The 19374-nt window shown below is 39.1% G+C and overlaps 2 protein-coding genes across 2 annotated transcripts; one reads left to right on the top strand and one right to left on the bottom strand.

The window, feature by feature from the left end:
- Window positions 1-95: 95 nt before the first annotated feature.
- On the top strand, window positions 96-6213 carry LOC103469088 (GTPase HRas). The gene is made up of 5 exons (XM_008416578.2): window positions 96-1672; window positions 1950-2062; window positions 3733-3911; window positions 4347-4506; window positions 5167-6213. Exons 2-5 carry the CDS (start codon window positions 1952-1954, stop codon window positions 5278-5280), a joined length of 564 nt encoding a protein of 187 aa, XP_008414800.1. The 5' UTR covers window positions 96-1672; window positions 1950-1951; the 3' UTR covers window positions 5281-6213.
- An 896-nt stretch (window positions 6214-7109) lies between these two features.
- Window positions 7110-17887, bottom strand: pold1 (polymerase (DNA directed), delta 1, catalytic subunit). Its single transcript, XM_008416580.2, has 27 exons — window positions 17708-17887; window positions 16398-16586; window positions 16201-16314; window positions 15932-16072; window positions 15610-15735; window positions 15224-15392; window positions 14503-14617; window positions 14239-14368; window positions 13955-14121; window positions 13731-13835; window positions 13131-13271; window positions 12924-13034; window positions 12628-12819; window positions 12142-12230; window positions 11926-12042; window positions 11173-11286; window positions 10809-10956; window positions 10313-10408; window positions 10068-10205; window positions 8929-9104; window positions 8656-8808; window positions 8453-8555; window positions 8244-8376; window positions 7785-7898; window positions 7633-7685; window positions 7448-7545; window positions 7110-7345 (listed from the first exon to the last, which is right to left on the bottom strand). Exons 1-27 carry the CDS (start codon window positions 17859-17861, stop codon window positions 7258-7260), a joined length of 3474 nt encoding a protein of 1157 aa, XP_008414802.2. The 5' UTR covers window positions 17862-17887; the 3' UTR covers window positions 7110-7257.
- Between the last annotated feature and the right edge of the window lie 1487 nt (window positions 17888-19374).

Raw genomic sequence — 19374 nt, forward strand, 5'->3', positions numbered from 1 at the left:
TTTTTTTTAAAGTACCATACTCTGTTTTTTTTATTACAAATTGCATTGATTTTCAAAATAATTTTAACTTTGACATTTTCTCTAGTGTTATTCGTGTTTTATCTTTCTTTAAGCGGAAGCTCATGAAACACATACATGATAATCCCACTTACTCTAATGTGGTCATTATCTGACAGATTGCAGCTTCTTAATTAATCTCATGATTTAAGATTTAAAAGTAACCCTGAATAGCCAAACCTGAGGCTGGTCATCACTCTCCTTCATCCTGTTTCTTCATAACAAATCTTTTTTTTAAATGTAATTCTTCATTATAAACACTAGAGGGTGCTGAAACTCCTGAAAAATCTAACTAAGCATTCCTATATAAATGAAGGGTTTGCAACCAGAACCACATGCAGCTCTTCATGGCCTTTTAATTAAAGTGGCTGTTAATACCAAGAGAGATATAAAACTAAGTTGTTGTTGTTGTTTTTTTTTTTTTACATAAAACTATTTTTAAAAAGCTAATCTTATAGGGTTTCCTACTTTCATGTGATATCTGCACAGAGATTCCACAAAACATCACTAATTTCAAAATAAATAAGATTGTTTAGTTATTTTCTTTATTATTGTTACCACAAAACTACAAGTTTCTTTCATCTTTGTCCATGAGATTGAATGTTCTGTGTTGTTTGTGCCAGACAGACCTAAATGAATATTCACTGGGTCCGTTTTGGATTTGATGGAAAAGAAAATTAGTATCACTGATGTCCAACCAACAAATCTGCAGCAACTGTGTGATGCTGTCCTGTCAATATTTGTCCCAAGTTATCTCAGGAATGTTTTTACCCTTTGAACTGAATCTGTGCTGCAAAGGAAATAAGTTCTGTATATTCACTATTTTTATTACTTCGTCCATATTTGTCTATAMAGATGTTTTAGATGTAAATATTGAGTTGCAGTTAGCAAGAGCCACAATCAGAGGGCAGTAAATATTCAATCAACTCGGAATACATGTTGTAAGTCAGTAGAGTAATAAAATAAAGGTAAAAATATCCCTGGTAAAACTTTCAAAATAACCCCTAAATAGGTACCGGGGCTCAACTAAAGACAAGTTTAAATGTGTTACTGGAGGTTTTTTTTTTTTTTTTTTAATGTTACGCAACGCCTGTAAGAACTGCTCATCAGCATGTTGAGTCCGAGGCGAAGTTAAAGAGAAGGATCCGCAAGAAAGGAAAAGCTGTCCGGGAAGCCGCGCCCAAACGAAGACAAAACTGTTGGTGATTGGGGATTTTTGCAATSTKTGGGCGGGACTACAAACCAAAGCTTCCTTCTGATTGGCCAGAAAAGACGTCGTTCGTTAATATCTTCTTTTGATTGGTTGCCTCACAAGGCGATTAAGGCTTCACTTACAATGAACCACAGCTGAGAAGAAGTAGGAATTACTACATTTTCTTGCTTGTACATCTTTGTGTTAAGTTCAACATTTTTGTCCTCGCACTTTGAGGATTGTCCAGCTTGAATAGTCATTTCTTTATCTAGTCTGACAGATAAGTTGTCAGACACTGAAGTGTTTCTACCAGTGCTTTGAATAAGGAAATAATCTCTTGCTAACGTTATGTAGCAAGCTAATCTCATTTATCTGTCGGAAACTCAACTTTCAAATCACAGTGTTACACAGCCCCACGGACAGGTAAGCGCAGCTGAACGTGTTTTCTAACTTCTCGCCCTCGTTCGCCTCCTCTCCGCACTGATAAAACTGACTTAAGTTAAATAAAAGCGTCTTGTACGGGGKAGATGAATCTGGGTTAGACTCTTCGCCATGTCAGTTCGGGGAGGAGAGAGCGGATTGTCGCTGGGGGAAGATCTGTTAATGATCACCTGATACTTTCTGGATAGGGAGATTATGAAATCGCGGCTTTTAACTTCCAACAGACTCGTCCACCTGTTGACGCGGCTCGTTTTTGCAGGCATGACCGAGTACAAACTTGTGGTGGTCGGTGCTGGAGGCGTGGGGAAGAGCGCTCTCACCATCCAGCTGATCCAGAACCACTTCGTGGACGAATATGATCCCACCATCGAGGTGAGAACCCGACCGTCACACTGCGATCACCGCTCCAGGAAGCTGTATTTGCTSTAAATATCAGGGTGTGTTGGGGTTATTCTGGTGTTAATGGTTGCATGACTTTTAAAGGCCACTGCAGTCTGATCTGTCATGTTGGAGCTTATGTTGTTGGCACCAAAACTTAAGAGGACTGTGTGTAACATAAAAGTAAAAAAAAAAAAAGTAAATTGGAGTAATTTAAAAGTGTTTTATTTATGTGAAAGTAATTTATCTAATTTCAGCTTCATTTCAATGTCGTGYAGCTTCCCACTCCCGATTTTTATAGATCATTAAACATGTAAGAACGATTTTATTCAGATTAATCACGGGCCTTTTTTGGGATTTGGTTAAAATTATACACTTGAGTAGAAACGTACAATAGCATTTTCATGTAACTACTCCTCCAGGTTCTAATTTTACATCAATACATTGCTAGTTTTGCTTTTGACGTGTAGATTTAAGCTATATAAGCAGATGGTAAATTTTAAGTTATTTTGAATTGCTTACTGTGCAGATTGCACTGGAAATGTATCAAACTCATATTTCCTGGGTAATTCCTCAGACGTCTTTTGACACACTGCTGCTTGGAGCGTAGCATGCAGTTTTAAAATGGTTTTAGTTTTATTATGAGACATGAAATGTGCTCCTTTTGCTTCCACACTACAACTGCCTTTTATTGCAACAAAGAAAATCCATAAGGTGTGTCTTATGAGCTGGAGACAAGTGCAAGTGCCGTCTTTCATCTAGCTGACGAGCAGTGCACAGCAGCAAAGAGGGGTGGGGTCACTCAAAACTGCTTCGTAGTAACATGCGAGTACATGAAACATTTCTGCTCGTTTAAATGGCACCAAATTACAATTGATCAAGTTTTCATATTTCAATATTGTATTTAAATCAAGTAGATGTATAACAATGTAATTTAAAAACTCACATTCAGGGCGGTAGACATTCTCTGCAACTTGATTCTACTTTCAGTACTCTACAGCTAAAGTCAAACGATTCTTTAATGCCAATAATTAGTTGGTTATTTGTCTACTGTAGTCTGCAGTTGTCTGCTTAGCAGATGTGCTGCTCCCAGCTCGCCATCTGTGAAGGTTTCAAAACCGCGACCCCTCAGTAAAAGCAATACTTGACATGCACTTAGTCTCCACATTATGGCTGCTTGTTCTCGACCAGCACTGGAAATATGTGTCTTCTGTTTGCAAAACAAACTGCAGTAGCCGCCTTCTTTCAGCCAGCTGACCCAACAGTGTGCGGGAACAGGTGGGAGAGGGGTTTGCTCTGGAGTTCCCTTTTCTGAAAGCTCAGTTTACCTCGACTGAAGAGACGGTGTTTTTCTTAAGCAGAGACCGTAACTGTGAAATAGATGCAGAGGACATCACGCCTCATAACGGAGGCATAATGAAGTCGAAGCTTTTTTTTTTTTTCACACAGAACCAAATTTTAAATGTTTTCTCTGCTCTGCTGAAAAGAGAAAACTGTCCACATCTGGTAAATGAAATCCTGAAGCTTATATGGAAGATCTTATCGGTTTCATTTAGTGTCGCTCAGAGATATAAATCATTAACGTCCCGGTAGTGYGTGATGAATAACTAAGATGCGACTTCAGCCGGTCTAATTGTTCRGATGACGACGTGTCTGTGACGCAGGACTCGTACAGAAAACAGGTGGTGATCGACGGGGAGACGTGTCTGCTGGACATCCTGGACACTGCAGGTCAGGAGGAGTACAGCGCCATGAGGGACCAGTACATGAGGACTGGAGAGGGCTTCCTCTGTGTGTTTGCCATCAACAACACCAAGTCCTTTGACGACGTTCACCTTTACAGGTAGAGGGTGATTTAAAAAACAAAAACAAAAAAAAAACCTCGAAATACTGAATCTGCAGTAAATTGGTGCTGGAGAGAGACACCGTGTTGACTCAGAACAGTTTGAGTCRCACTTTACTGTTTTTAGGACATCAGATTACTGCAGGACTCAACAGTTTAGCTATGAAGGCCATTTCCTGCTGAGCAGGAACTGTGCGCATTTATCTCAAGCGCATATGCTGAGTGCGGTTAAAATTTCTGTGACCGTTTGAATCAAGGCAGCTCCCGTAGCTTTGCTAATTTCAAGACGAACGGCTCTTTTAGAGTTTAGACTCTGCAGTTTATTCATTAAAAAAAAAAGTGACCGACCCAGATGGGTAGCTGCGAACGAGGTCAGCCTCAATGTCTGGGGGTTTTTTTTTTTTTGTTTTGTCTTTTTACATGTCATCTCCTCAGAGAGCAGATCAACCGGGTGAAGGACAGCGACAGCGTTCCCATGGTGCTGGTGGGGAACAAGAGCGACCTGAGCACCCGCACRGTGGAGACGAAGCAGGCTCAGGATCTGGCACGGAGATACGGAGTGCCGTTCGTAGAGACGTCCGCTAAAACCAGACAGGTGTGTGGAAACACCTGCGCTTCAACTCAACTAGACTGTAATGGAAAAGTTAATTTATCTCAGCAGTTCAATTCAAAAAGTGGCACTTGGAAATTGAATAGGTTGCGCACAAAWTTATATTTGTAGTAAGTTTTGTTTGTAATATGAGGATTAAGAGGTCTGACCTAATTTACTTGGTTTTTCTTTCGCACTTTTTTTCTTCCACTAAACCTTCCATTAATACCCTTGGCTGTATCTTTCTATGAAGAGCAGCTTGTTTAGCGATGGCCTTTTGTGRGTTAGCCTCCTTGTGAAGAGTATCCACTAAAAGACCTTCGAGTCCGTTTTTTTTCCCCATGATTTTAAAAACGGTAAACATGGCCTTCAGATTTCTTTAGTAAAATGATTTTATTTCTTYATGTAATGTGTCAAATTTCAAAGGAACCTAATTTTGGGTTACCTTTTAAAACCATAAAATTCTAAAAGTTTACCACCAATAAATACACTTTTTGAAAGCGATTGATTTCTGGACCTCCACTAACGCACATACTAAGAGGTCRAAGTAAACAAGACTTCTCCAGAAACCAAAATCTGAAAATGTTACCAAACAAATTATTGGGTAACTTTGGGTTCCTTTCTGTGCAATCTACATGTTTTTTTTTTTTCTGTCTGGTCTTGCAGGGTGTGGAGGAAGCCTTCTATTCGCTGGTGCGGGAGATCAGAAGATACAAGGAGACCAACCGCAGCAACAAGAAGAGCAAGAAGAGCAATCAGAGACGCTGCATTATACTATAGCATACACACACACACCCACACATCCAGCCAGCATCCCTGAGAGCACTTGTATAATACCGCCCCTCCTCACTGTGGAGGCGTCGGTGAAGCAGACAGTGCAGAATCAATTTTCGTCACTGCGACCATTTCTACTGTCGCCATGTTTGTCATTTCTTCAGTGTTCATCTGCTTAAGGAGGATTTCACTGTATACTGTGCATAACTGCACTTTGCACAATAACAATGGGTGAGGAGCTCAGTCTGCATTCGCATTAAATACTTTTGAGACTTTTTTTTTTTTTAATCAAATGTCAGTGTTTGACTTTGAAAGAGAACAAATACCTTCAGTATATTTTTCATAGGACATTTTGCTCGTCGCTTTAGTCGGGTTTTTCCACTCATTTCAGAATAGATGTCTGATGCCTCTCAAACACAACAGCGGTTTATTTTGTATGTAGGCAATATTAGTGTCCCAGCTTAACTTTATACATTTGTGTTCATTAGACATTAGGATAAGTTTGTGCCACTTTCGAAATTTACTCAGGAAAATGCTTATCGGGCTCCGAGTAATCCGCTTTACAGGCCTGTACACTCGCATCGTGTGTAACATTCTCAGTGATGGTTGCGTTTAAAATTCACTGTCTGCGCACACTTTGTTACAGCACTCTGTCACCTCATCGCCACAGCATGCGAGTTGTGAAAACATTCGTGCCGCGTTATTTGCACACTCATGCTGAAGCCAGTGTTTTTATCAGTTTTCTGATCATGAGAGATGCTGGATGGTTAGTATATATATATTAAAAAAAAGAAATAAGTTTTTGATTGTATGTCACTAATAGTTTTCTATTTTTGTAGAACTACTTAATGCATCCCCCACTGTAATAAAAAAAATATAAAATTACAATGCTGAATGCAAAGTAAATAAAGTCACGTCTTGAGTTGCTGTCTTTAGAAACCTTTGCTGTTATATCATTTCAATCCGTCATTGCTTTGTGAACCGAAGTGTGTGAATATCTCCGGGAGATATTCATACACATGGTAATTGAGCAAATGATTACCAGGGAAGTCATTGAATTGATAACTGCATTAGTAAGTTATTTAGCAGATCAGCGGTTAACCAGCTTGAGGCAGAAGCGGTGCAGCAGTCTATTTTAGGAAGTTTTCCTGGTGCTATTTCACAACTTAATGTAGCCACTACCTTCAGTTATAAAAATGAGGTGTACATCAAAGAACTTTTACAAATTGAAATAAGGGCTCTGTCTCTTTAAGAAACTACTGCTCTTTCAGCACATAATCAGTGATGCTTTTCCATTATGCCATTTACAATCRTTCTGAGAAGTAGCTCACATAATGAGCTCCACCTGATGTTAAGTGCTGCTGCCGCTAGTTTGGGGGAGAAGGAAAGGGTGCTCAGCTTGAAGACTGCAGTTCCAAAGAGGATTTGGGTGGAAATCTTTGTGGGAGCAAACATTTAAGCACCCCCGAATGGTTGCCATGGGAGATTCAAGGATTCCTTAAACATGCATGAAAGAATCAATACACTGTTTCTGATGAGGGAATACCATAACTCAAAAAGGAATTTTACATAATATTGCCCTTTTAAGATGGCATTATTGCATAATGCCATCAATTTTGTCTGTACTAAAGCTAAACTAGGCTCAGGGTTTTGTCTGTCGGCTAGTAAACCAGAGGAAGAGCTGTGGTTTTGAGGTGCGAGGAAGAGCGACTTCTTTTACAGCCCTGAAGCAGCTCAGTCTGACATCTCGCAATATCGGAAAGTTAAACATGCAGCTCAGCATGCGGTTAACCCAAACACCTGTTCAGTTTCTGACCAGAAAATGAGTCCACCTGACAAAATTAAATTTGATTTTATTTTACAAAAAGGCACTACAAATAAATCTATAGAAAATATGAAAACATGTCAAAAAGGCATTTTTACAGTCAAAAAACGCATGCAAGTAGAGTCCAWCTTCGCAATCCAACAGGACGAGGTTTTGAATCACCATCCGAATCGAGACACAAGCTTGCTCTGGTCATCCAGATCTTTCTGAACCTTCTTCCTCATGTAGAAGATCGGACAATCACGACTGCAGAACAGTGAGCAGAGAACAGCGTTACATTTTTACAGCTTGCAAAGCTGAAAGCTTCCGAGTTTAGACAAAAATGTGGATCAGGCGTTTCTTCTGTACCTGGTGCAGAGCACATCTTCATGGAGCGAACCCTGGCAGCGCTGGCACTGAGTCCACAGACGGGAGAAACGCTCCTCCAACGCATTCAGGTGGAAGATCTAGTCAATTATAAAAAAAAATAAAAGTCAAAAGGGAAAAATTTTAAAAGAAAAGAGAAAAACGGATTCTGTCAGTCACTTGCGTACCTCTTTTTGATAAAGTTCTGACTCTTTCTTTTTGCAGAAATCACACACAGCAGCTGGAAGGACAAAGATTAAATATAAAGAGAAGAACTGACCCAAGAAGAACATAYCGATTAAAATCAAATTTWAAAAAAGCACAGGAAGCAAAATCACACCATCAGTCTTGAGCACGGCTTTGCAGCCGATGCAGGTGCTTCTCTTCTGAGCAAACGCCATGAGGCCTCCGACCTTTGAGGTCAACACAGTCTTGCAGCGCGTGTGGTCGCCCTCTAAAAATAAGACAAACACGCAGAGGAAGCCCTTTACAGAGATTCCACAATCCATTTAATGTTTGATTCCAGTTCTGTCTGGTTTTTATTTACGTTTTATTTTGGATTTTTTAAATATCTTCCAGTTCCAGTGAAAATTAAAGTTTATTGGTCTTTGAGGGGGGAACCTGCATTGTTAYGCCRTTATACCTTATCTGTAAACGGTCTCATAACAAGATTAGCGTTTATCGCAATAAATACTGGGACAATTTATCGACCAGCGAAATGTGTTGTTATCGTGGCAGGTCTAGCATTAGTAACAAACGCAACGGAGAAAAGGTCGATATCACCGGTGAGTTCTCGTACTTAGCAGGACGCTCTCCGCCTTGGTCTCCCCCAGGATGGGCTCGAATATCCTCAGCAGCGGCTTGGACAGCTGCTGCTCCAGGTAGTACTGCGTGTCGATGGGAATATTGTTCTCCAGAACGTAGATTGGGTCCTATGAATTAGGAATGACAGCAGAATTAAACRTCTGTTAAAGAGAAAYAAAYGGCAGCTCACAGGTGTTTGCATACCTCCGACTTCATGTAAGCGGCTGCTCCCTTTGCAGCCTTGATGATGACGTAGGGGACTCTGTCTCCCAGGTTTGGGGCGCTACCTGCATCCCTTTTCCTCATCCTGTAAAAAAAAAAAAAAACTTGAACAAGGACATTTCCTACAAAAACATTTTCTTTTCTCTAAACCTTAACTGAAATGAGGAGTTATTAAATAACCCGACCTTTCGGCCAGCTCCACGTGTGCCTGCTTGCCAGCGTACTCCTGGGCTGTGCGCGTCAGCTCCTTAGTGATGACCAGCTGACTGATGTCAATGCGATTGCACAGCAGGTCTGAGATCACTTCTTTCGCATGATCCACCGCACCCTGAGGATCCCTGAAGAAAAAAAAAAAAAAAAACACAAAAATTCACATAAAGTGTCATTTCTTGTAGTTTTAATGCTTACAGAAACACATGGAGATAATTTATTATGCAGCAAGTAAAAGCTGACGGTACCTCTCAATGAGGATCTTTTSTAGACAAGTGTTAATAAGATTGGCCACTAGAGGGCAGTTGTCTCTGCGGACCGTCTCAATGCCTTTGCAGTCCATCTTGTCATGCGTGTCTGGACTGGAGGAGAAGTACAGGCCTGCATAGCGCTTCTTATTGATCAGCAGGTATGGGTAATACACCTGTGATCAAAACACAGATCTTGTTTTTATTAAATACATTTGAAGTGACCAAAAGGAAAAACTGAAMACTGTTTCCCACTCTTTAAGGATTTCCAGGAGATCAAACAGTTTATTATTCATAAGGTTTCTAATCATCTTTCATCCCCAAACKCCGTACATATCCAAAATACAACTTTGCAGCACTATCAACGTGTGGAATTTAAAAAAAAAACATTATACAAACCAAAGTTTAAAATAAATTTAGAGTAAATTGTGATATAATATTTAGTCTTTCAGTCAAAAAAAAAACTACAAAAAAGTAAAGACATTACTGATGGACAGACAGGTCAAAACATGGATAGACAGACGCGAATATGAATGACTGCCTGACTAGTAAACATATCATTTACATGAAACTATTGAGAAAAAAAAGGGGGAGGGGGGGGGGGATCACTGGTTGGAGCAACTTTAAGAAATTCTTATATTTAAATGGATTCATCGTTTTATTCTTATCCAGATCTGGAAAATATTTACATCTCAGAATTTAGGTTACTTTGCAGGAACCATCTTCACAAAAGTAAAAGTGTAAAGAAAATATTTTGTACATCTTATGGCATGGTGATACTATATCTTAAAGTTTTAAGATATAGCATGTAAGATGCTAATAGAAATCAGCATCTTACATGCTGATAGTATATCTTACTATCAGCATAGTGCTCATGGTAAGATATACTATCAGCATGCCTGACATGCTGACATACCATCAGCATGTTAGGCATGCCTTGCAACAGGTATAATGTTGTTAAAGCATGGAAAAAAAGCCATCCAAGTCATTATTTAAGACATTTGTAAATGCAAAACACATTCTCAGAAAATTTATCCAGTTTATGCTTGGTTCTGACTTATGAGTTATTTGTATCAGAATTACACTGCTGACTTGATTACACTCATATTAGCCTCATCTTTTCTTGTAAAGAATGTTACCTTCTCAAACTCCAGCTTGATGRGTGGAGTGAAATGCGACGACACCCACTCAGCTGCTTCCCTCCCGATTTCCATGGCTTCTTTTACGGTTGTAACTCCGAGTTTGACCATGACAGAGTCTGTGTCTCCATAAACCACCTTAAGAGAGACAAAARGGATTCTATTTATATAATCCAACAAAGAATCCCTGAAAAAACCAAGCAAGTTCTTTTTTCCAGTAATAAAAACACAGAGCTGCGTCTCACCCTGGCGTCAGCTTGGTATCCGTTGGAGATTGTGTATTTGGACTCCACCAGCTGCTTGGTTTTCTCAATCATCTGTCTTCCAAAACCAGTTACACTCTGAAAGAGATAAAAGCAAATGTAAAACAAGGTAAACCTCTGACTTTATGAGTGCATCACATCTCTCATTATTTAGCAAATAGAAATAATTTTGGTGAGGAGGAAAGCTGAAAGAGAAAATGTTTAGTGTGCTGTAACTTCAGACAATGAGGGGGGAAAAAAACTGTGTAAATATCTTGTTTCATCTAAACATCTCCACCTGTTCTGTGGTTTCTTATCTTAACCCCGCATCTTACCGTTCCTGCTCTAACTTCACATCTGTGCACAACGGAAATATGGCAAAAACTGAGTGAAAAAACAAAAGAGCTGATCCAGGCCAAAACTGAACTGGAAAACTGCACCATGCCTATTCGCCTAGAGCCAATCGCCATCCGATTAACTGGAACCAGCAAGTGCTCACCTGTGAGATCTCCAAGCAGGGCAGTTTGCCCACCTGGGCCCCGGTGAAGCCGTACACGGAGTTGGCACTGATTTTCAGGGCTAGCTGTCGGCCGTCCAGCACCTGCTTCTTGAAAGGATCCGTTTCCTTCTTTAGTTCCGTTTTGGCCCTGTGGGGACAAATGTGGAATAAACTTCAGATCTAAAATATACAACTAAGTGATCTGCTATTATATAACATCGACAAGAAAAAAAWCTGCAGGCATATGTTGCATTAAATCGTATTATTGAGAATCCTCTCTTAGACTAGGTATGCTAAATATCAAATAGCTGCAGATTCAGCATYTTAATTCAGCGCTTTTTTTTTTYTTYAAAGTAGTTCAAACCTCTTTCGGGCAGACAGCAGGTTCTCCAGGATCTCTGGAAGAAGACCTTTTCTCATAGAGCTCTTCACAAACTGATCACCTGTGGGAGTCTTGATGAAGTCATCTGGTGACAATCTGCAGACATACAAACATATACAACTATTAAAAACAAATCTCAGAAGACTTGGTCTGAAAATAGTAGTCATTTATGCCAATTTAATTGAAAACATCTGTGAAAAGACGCACTGTTGAGAGCTTTGTAAGTCATACATCTGATCTTTGGGTTTTACAGGGTTTTGATTTGCTGAATCAGATTTTTCGTTAAAAGAAAATAAGACATAAATAATATTCATTTTCTTACAGCTGCCCTGTAGTAAGTGGTCCTTACATAAATATTTCAAAAGCAAAACAGTTGCCATAAAACATGCATTTCTTTTTACAAAAGTGTTTTTTTTGTTCTTTTTTATAGTGATTGAAATTTTGTGCAAGAAGCCATCCTGTAATCTGCTTTAAATTTTAGACCCTTATAGCCTGATTTGTCACAAGGTTGTAGAAAATAGTCTGTTTTTAAATAGTTTTAGTCCTTCCTTTCACACCTCACTAATACTGAGAAGTACTACTTCAAATCCTCTTCCCTCAATAAGAGCGTCCACACTGCAGAGTGTTGTGAGAGCAACCTGGTCCCACAAACGTCTTTTTGCAAACAGTCGATTTTTCCTTGAATTTCTCCCCTGTGGGTTGGTGACGGTACAAACCCAGAATGAAAAGGCTCACCCCAGTTTCTCAGCAGAGCCTTTCTGCAGCAATGTGGTGTAGCACAGATTGTGAGCCATCATGATGGACGGATACAAGGAGGAAAAGTCCAGGGTGGCAATAGGAACGCTGTAATAGCTGCAAAAATAAAGAATGATGGAAAATTTCATATCTGTACCTAACAGAGAGGAGATTTTTGAACACACGGTAGCCTAAAGACCCTGTAGATGTACAGACCCTTTCTCTGGCTCAATGACCGTTGCTCCCGTGTAGTCTTCGCCCCCCTCGGTTTTCACAACAGGCATTACCAGATCCTGTTTCATAGCCTTAAAAAAAAAGGATTCAGAAATCAATCCATGCATTCATTACTGCCAGCATCTCTCGCTCTGAGTCACATTTAACAAAGTTGAAAAGCCCAGAAGGTTTTTGGATATTAATATTTAACAGTACCATCAAAACAATACAAAGTAATAATGTGGCTCAGGACAGACTGAAAAATCTTGCAGACCAATGATTTTTAAAGGCGGAAAAAAAAAAAGCTTTCTCACAGTTTCAAACTATTTCTTGTTTTATTTTCCTACCACAAAATGACCTACAACCCTGTCAGGGTGTGGCAGGGAAACAGCCTCTCTCTCTAATCTGACTCATTTGCAAGTCCACCTTAGTATCTGTCAACCGGGGGGGAAAAGCACACATGAAGTAAATCCGGTGTGAGTTTCTTACCTGCCGCAGCAGCTGAGAGACAACTTTGATCTGCTGTCCTCTGGAGAGGAGGTAAGTGAGAGGCACTCCTGTCACTCTGGCCATCTCCATGTAGTTGATCACACACATCAGTTTCTGCAGCAGGCGCAGCGGGAGGTAGGCGTCCTTCAGGCAGTAGACCGCCAAACGGCGCCGCGTTTGTTCATTTCCATTCTGATGTGGAAGGAAGAAGGGGGTGAAACAAAGCGAGGAAAAACAGTCGTGATGATAAAAATAAATAAAGAAAGAAAGAAAGAAAAGCTCAAATCCAGGGATACCTGCAGATCGGTGATGATTGAATGTTGCACATCCTCCTTCTGTTCTTGTAGGAAATGGAAACTCACAGCGTTCAGAGTGTAGGAACGTAATTTGTAATCCCTTAGAAGAACCTGCAAGAAACAGACCGATCTATAACCCTGGAATCATTTTTTACCGATTCAATAATTGTACATATTAAATGTATATATGACATGTAGAGTGCTGACCTGCAGCAGATCAAACTGAACTCGACCCTCCATGTTGATGGTCTTGTTCTCCCTGCGCCCCATCTGCTTACTCTGGAAGCTCGACTCTCGCAGAACTGATTTGATGCCTCGCATCCGACCCAAATATGGAAAATAATTCACCTGAAAGGATGTCATAAAAATTGAGAAAACTGATTGGATATGGGTTTTTTTTTTTTGTACTTTTGCAAAATGTTATCAATGTTTAAATTCAATTAAATTCAGTTCATTTGCACATAACTAATTCACTATAAATGTGTCTGAGAGCATTTTACAAGATAATGACTTTCTCCTCATTTTTAAAATCAAAATTACAGCTTCAAGAGGAAAATTCACCGAGCTCAGAGGAATAAAGTAGAAGTACAAAAACATTCTAGTCCCTTTTTCCATTTTTATCCAGATCTGAAAAAAAACAACAACCTTGAAACAAATTCAAGTATGCGAACATTTTAAGAGTGATTCTAGTTATATTGCAATGCAATCAAATTCTGTTTGATTGCCAATTTTCTATTTAAGAACACAAAATGTCTATTAGAAGTTGGAACTGAATCAAAGAGTCTTTTAAACGTGGTTTTATCTCACCTTCAAAGCAGCCGCTCTGTTGAGCAAATAGGGAAAGTCAAAGTTCTGGATATTGTATCCAGTTATGATGTCTGGGTCTACAGTCCTCAAGAACTCCGCCCAGCTCTGCTCAGAAGAGAAATAAAACAAAAAATGTTGATATTTTAAAATCAAATGTAAAGTATACATATATTCAAATCTGCTGTGAGAGTTTCTTATTCTGCCTTCCAGAGGCAGATCCCTACCTGAAGGAGCTGTTTCTCCTGAGTAAAGCATAGTATCTGAGAGCCAACGATGCTAGCGCAGGACTGGAGGGTGAAAACTGTGCGAATGAACGGCTCAGTTTCACCCTGCCTTTGGACCATAGAGGCTATCTGAATAACTGGATCTTTTTCTGGTTCTGGAAAGATTCCTGGACAAAAACATAAAAAAAAAAACATTTAAAGCAAATCAGCATCAACAGGTCTTTGACTGAGCCTTTGTCTCGTGTTCAAATAATGTGGAAGAAAAGCAAAGGACAAGAAATGACCTTTTCTTCCTGCACACTCTATGTCAAAGCTAAGCACCCTTAGCGGAGCGATCTTCTGCCACTCTCCTTCTGCAGGGTGACTTATGAAGTCTGTCCATCCGACATCAACCTCATACTGACACAAAGAAACCTGCAAGAGAAGCACAAGAGGTGGAGTAGGACAGCTGCTTTACTACGTTGACAAAGTAAAACAAAATAATGAAGAAAGGTGGGATTAAGAGAGCAGGTAGGTAAAAATACTCATCTAACAAAAGCAACACCGACCTTTCCTGGAGTCTGAGAATCTGCATCCGCTGAGCTCTTCTCTTCACGCACTCTGTACTTGCCTTTGGGAAGTTCAATCCAGCAGCATCCCACCACATCACTGTCCACCATGAACCTATGAGACACGAGCAGGCTTGTCAGACTGCACAAATTAAGCCTGCCAGGTTCTTAAGTCAGTGCGAGCTGGTTTTGTTCCACGTCAACTGCAATGCATTTCATTATGATGTGGGTATTAATGTAAAATTGTGAAGTGAATGGGAAATTTTACAAACAAAATTGAAAAGTGCAGCATGAATTTGTATCAACTCCTCACATGTTTGCTTACTTACTTTAATGAAACAGTTCAGGTAGATTAGATGGTGAGCATCTGTGAACAATGCTTTACAGGTTTTAACCCAGACTCTAAACCTGTTCTAAAATATTGATATGCTTTAATACTTCTGTCACACTCATTTATTTATAAATACATTTTAGAAAAACATAAATCAATTATTTTCTCCCACCTTACAATTATGGACAATTTTATAGACACAGCATCAATTGTCCTGATATTTTGGATTGTGGAAGATACAAAGTGTGAAGAAATTAGCCTTTAAAGGAGTTTATTATTTATTTATTTATTCTAGTGATATAGAAACAATTTTTTTTAAATAAAGTTTTTTTAGTACAAATACTATTCATTTAACATTATTTTCTCTCTATTTTAACAAAGCATACCCACCTAATTTCAAAATCTATGTTGGCCTCATAAGCCTGGTAGCTCTGGATGGGAAAAGGTCCGAACTTGAAGCCCTGCTCCAGTAGCCGCTTTGCAGGTGCGATGAGACGAGGCATCGCCATCGTTATCCGCAAGAAATCAAGGCTGCGTTGTCCGTGGTAACCATATATGCCTTTAGTTGAAAGAAAAGAGTAGCTTGGAATAACATTTTTTTTTTATCAAATCACATTGCTAGAAAGCAACAAGCATAATAAATATAACTCTGATGCAGGCTTTTATTCCAACATTGATTTATTCATTTACAGATTCCATATTTTTCCCCAACAGCCTGATCAGAAATCATGACAGCTGGTAAAGTCTTTTAAAAGCTCAATTTCTGTTATACTTACTCTCTTTACGGCAGATGTCCACAGCAAGCACTGTGATGGAGATGTTGTCCTTATTGGAGCGCATGTCCTTAAGAACAACAGAGTTCAGCTCCCTTTTAAATTCATCCAGGTAATTAGATGTGAACCCTCCAAAAAAAATAAAATAAAATAAAAGAGCAAAAAATTATCATTGTAACATCAGTTACAGGATTTTGTACCAAATAGTGATAAACTATACAGAAGTTTGACAAGTCAGAAAACCAATGTTGCTTTTTCTGCCAGTTTAAGTATTGCAGAAGATCCACCTTATCGTATAAACCACAGCTAAAAGTCAAACACTCACCATTTGGTGCAGGAACATAGAAGTAAGGCGCAAAGCCATGAACATGACAGCACACACTGTTCCCACTATCTGTTACACCAAACATCCTAATGATGGGAACTTTTCCTTGTGACTGACCAGGCATCCCAGCTATAGAGCCACCTGCAGGAGGGGAAAAAAACAACACACATCGTTTTCTATCATTGTACATAACATAATCTGTCTCTTCTAGATATTTAGTAGAATTTTCTTGCATTATCCAGATGTACTTTATGTTTCTTAATATCTACCCAGGTAATAGTCGAGATCAATCTGCTGGAACACCAATGTATCTGAAGATGGATCCAGTGAAGGGGCAGGAGGCCTTCTCCAACGAGGGTTTAGGTCTGCTGAGAAAAGGTCGCCTGACAGGACAGGAAGTTAAGCCGGCATTAATACTAAATTACATTAATTATGAGATTTTGGCTAAAGTCAGCCCAACACTCACCCACGGGGATGACGTCGTGTCCGGCCTGTCCCTCCCTGTCTTCCACATCCATCTCTGCATCATCAAACATTGACAATTCTTCCTCAAACTGGGATGGACTGTCCTCCCAGTCACCAGTCGCTTTACCTCGCTTGGCCTGGGATGCCCCACCCATGAGAGGGCCACCGTTGCGTCGCTTGAAGTCCATAACTGCAAGCGATTTAATCCAAAATAAAAAGGTCAGAAAATTCAGAAGAGAGACAGAACATGCTTAATTATCACAGAAAAAAAACTGTATGGATGCTTTATTGTGTGCAGACTGAGAAAATATATATTATTGAAAATATTAAAATAATGCTGCAAATACATGTTGGAGAGAAATAAAAAATGACAGATGATTGCTGACGTTAATATCTACAGATGCTTAGCTGGGGAAATTGTAATAAAATTAATACACATTCATCAAACCCAATAGACATGCAAAGCGCGTTGCAATAATAATATAATAGGGATACAGTTGTAAGTCTAAAGACATAAAACATTCCAAGCTTTAAACATTTCACAAAGCACCGTTTAACATAATTCTTCTAAATTTTTAGAAGCTGAGGTGAATATTATACCAAGAAGCAATGGTATAAGCCAAAGAATATTTAGCTGCACATTCAACCAAATCTGACTGAGTCAAAGTTATTTTGCAAAACTGTCAGTCCCTAAGTAAAGCCGTTAAGCACATATCCCAAGTGACATCCAAAAAGTCTCTTGGGGTATGTTTCGTTGCTCATACTCGAGAAGTATGGGCAATGTTATTGCAGCTAAAGCATTATCCTAAAGGGACTAACTGCAGATGCATGGCAGCATTTCAGACCGTGCACTATTTTGTATTGGACTGGCACATACAACCCAAATAAAGTACTTGTAACATGAGAAATTTTGAAAAAGTTCGCGGGTTGTGAATATTCTTTCAAGGCACATAATACACAAGGCACGTGAAGAGCTTCACATAATACACAAGGCACTTTATAGCAAGTTATCAATACGGTTACCAACCAGTGGAGTCAAAACGCACTCGAGGATAAGCATTTAACATTTCAATGTTAAGTTAGCACAGGGAGCACAATCATAAATCAGTGGGACATGTGGTTTTCGTCTCAAATCCGAGTGCAGCTTCTATCTTTACAACAAGCTACTAAAGGCAGCTAGCAAACGACGGATATAAACATAAATATGGTCTCGCGCTAGGATGCCTCTATACTACATGAAGGTTTATGCTCAGATAAATCTACCAAAACCATTAACAACGACCGATGCGTTTCTAATGATGTTATAAATACCTGTAAAACTTGATCTTCCTCTACAAGCCCCTTCCGACAACAACTCCCGCCACTCTTCTTCAATTTGTGGGGTTTCGCAGTCGAAAGCGCGGAAAAATTTCCGCGTAGTTACTAGGTGTAAAACTAAAGGAACGGACAATGACGTCACACACATGGCGGAAGTCAGAGCATGACTACATGGGTATTGCATAGGAAGTCAAACTAGACTTGTCTACACCTTGGAGAAGAAAAGGACAGTGTCTTCTTGATTAATTCACGTGACACCCGACCTATATCCTTTTCAAAATGTTCAAAAATAACATTAAAATTTTTAGAATTAATGAATGAGTTTTGGCCTAATGTTTTTTTATATATATATCTGCGTACTATAACTCAATTTTAACCATCAGACTTATCTCTCTTTTTTATATTAACATGTGATGACGTCTGTCCTGGGGGAAAAAAATCATGTAGCTGACCATGTTAGTGTATTTTAATCAAATCTAATAAAATGCAATTTTTTAATTTTAAAAAATAGATCAGCATATTTAAAATCGCTCGGTCTGAGTCTTGAACAGGTATTTTTTAATATATATTTTTCTTTTCTTTTTTTTAAATGTATCTTGATTGTAACAATAAAACAAGGACTAAAACATTTTCAGAAAATCAAAATTATTGAATTGCTTTCAATATTTTTCACAATTCTTAACTTACTTCTAAACATCAGCCATTTTAAGCAACCGTTATTTTATGAAGACACAGCCAAGGTTGCTTCTTTTGGTCAGACTATGAAAAGTTGATGATTTTGCATGCTTATGCATGTTATGTTTTGCAGTATTACCAGACTTGTGGAGAAGTAGTTAACCTACACCAGGATATTTTTACTGTAGCTCACAGAACTTGCATCTGGTCCGCTTTTATTTCAGATGAGAAGCATTCCAGCAGCTGTCATGTAGAGAGCAAATATCTAGGCCAATTTTAAAAATAAATACCCTTACACAATGGGTTTGTTTTATACATACCTCAATGTTTGTGGTGCTTTAGTTATTTTCTGACTCACAGGTACACAGTGAGGTCAGAGGTCACAGAGCAGGATGATGAAATGCTCTGACACATAAGCAGATCTGGGCCAACAGATGTAGATAACAAGAAATAGAAAATCGAGATTCAGACATGCATCASATAACCCAGAATGYACTGCTTCATTCCTGTTAGGATTTTTCTCTTTAGACACCTTTGGGTTTTTCTGAAACTGCCAAACTAAGACTTCTTACACCACCCATTTGTGATGTAAGACTGGAATAATGTATAACTGAATAATGTGGTGTAAGAAAGGAAGTGGAATCTCCCTTTAGAATGGAAGCTGTCCAATGTTCAGTTGTTTGTAAATTTGACCCTGTGTAGTTCCACTACATGCCTCCTTTATCTCTGCTTTATTTTGAAAAGCTCACATGTTTGCAGAATATTGCCGGCCTTAACTGTGATTTATACATGAACCATATGACATTTAAAGAAGTGCTTGTTTTTTGTGAGTTTATAATAGAACATGCAATAAATAAATAAAAGCCTTGCTCAAGCCATAATGACAGATAAATTATTTGTATTGTTTTATTCCTACCCTGCCCCCCAGCCATGCAGCTTTAGGCGGGGAGTCTTTTTACCCATGTTAACATTCAGCACATTGTAGG

Source organism: Poecilia reticulata, linkage group LG8 (assembly GCF_000633615.1).
Source record: "Poecilia reticulata strain Guanapo linkage group LG8, Guppy_female_1.0+MT, whole genome shotgun sequence".
In the NCBI taxonomy this organism is placed as follows: domain Eukaryota; kingdom Metazoa; phylum Chordata; class Actinopteri; order Cyprinodontiformes; family Poeciliidae; genus Poecilia; species Poecilia reticulata.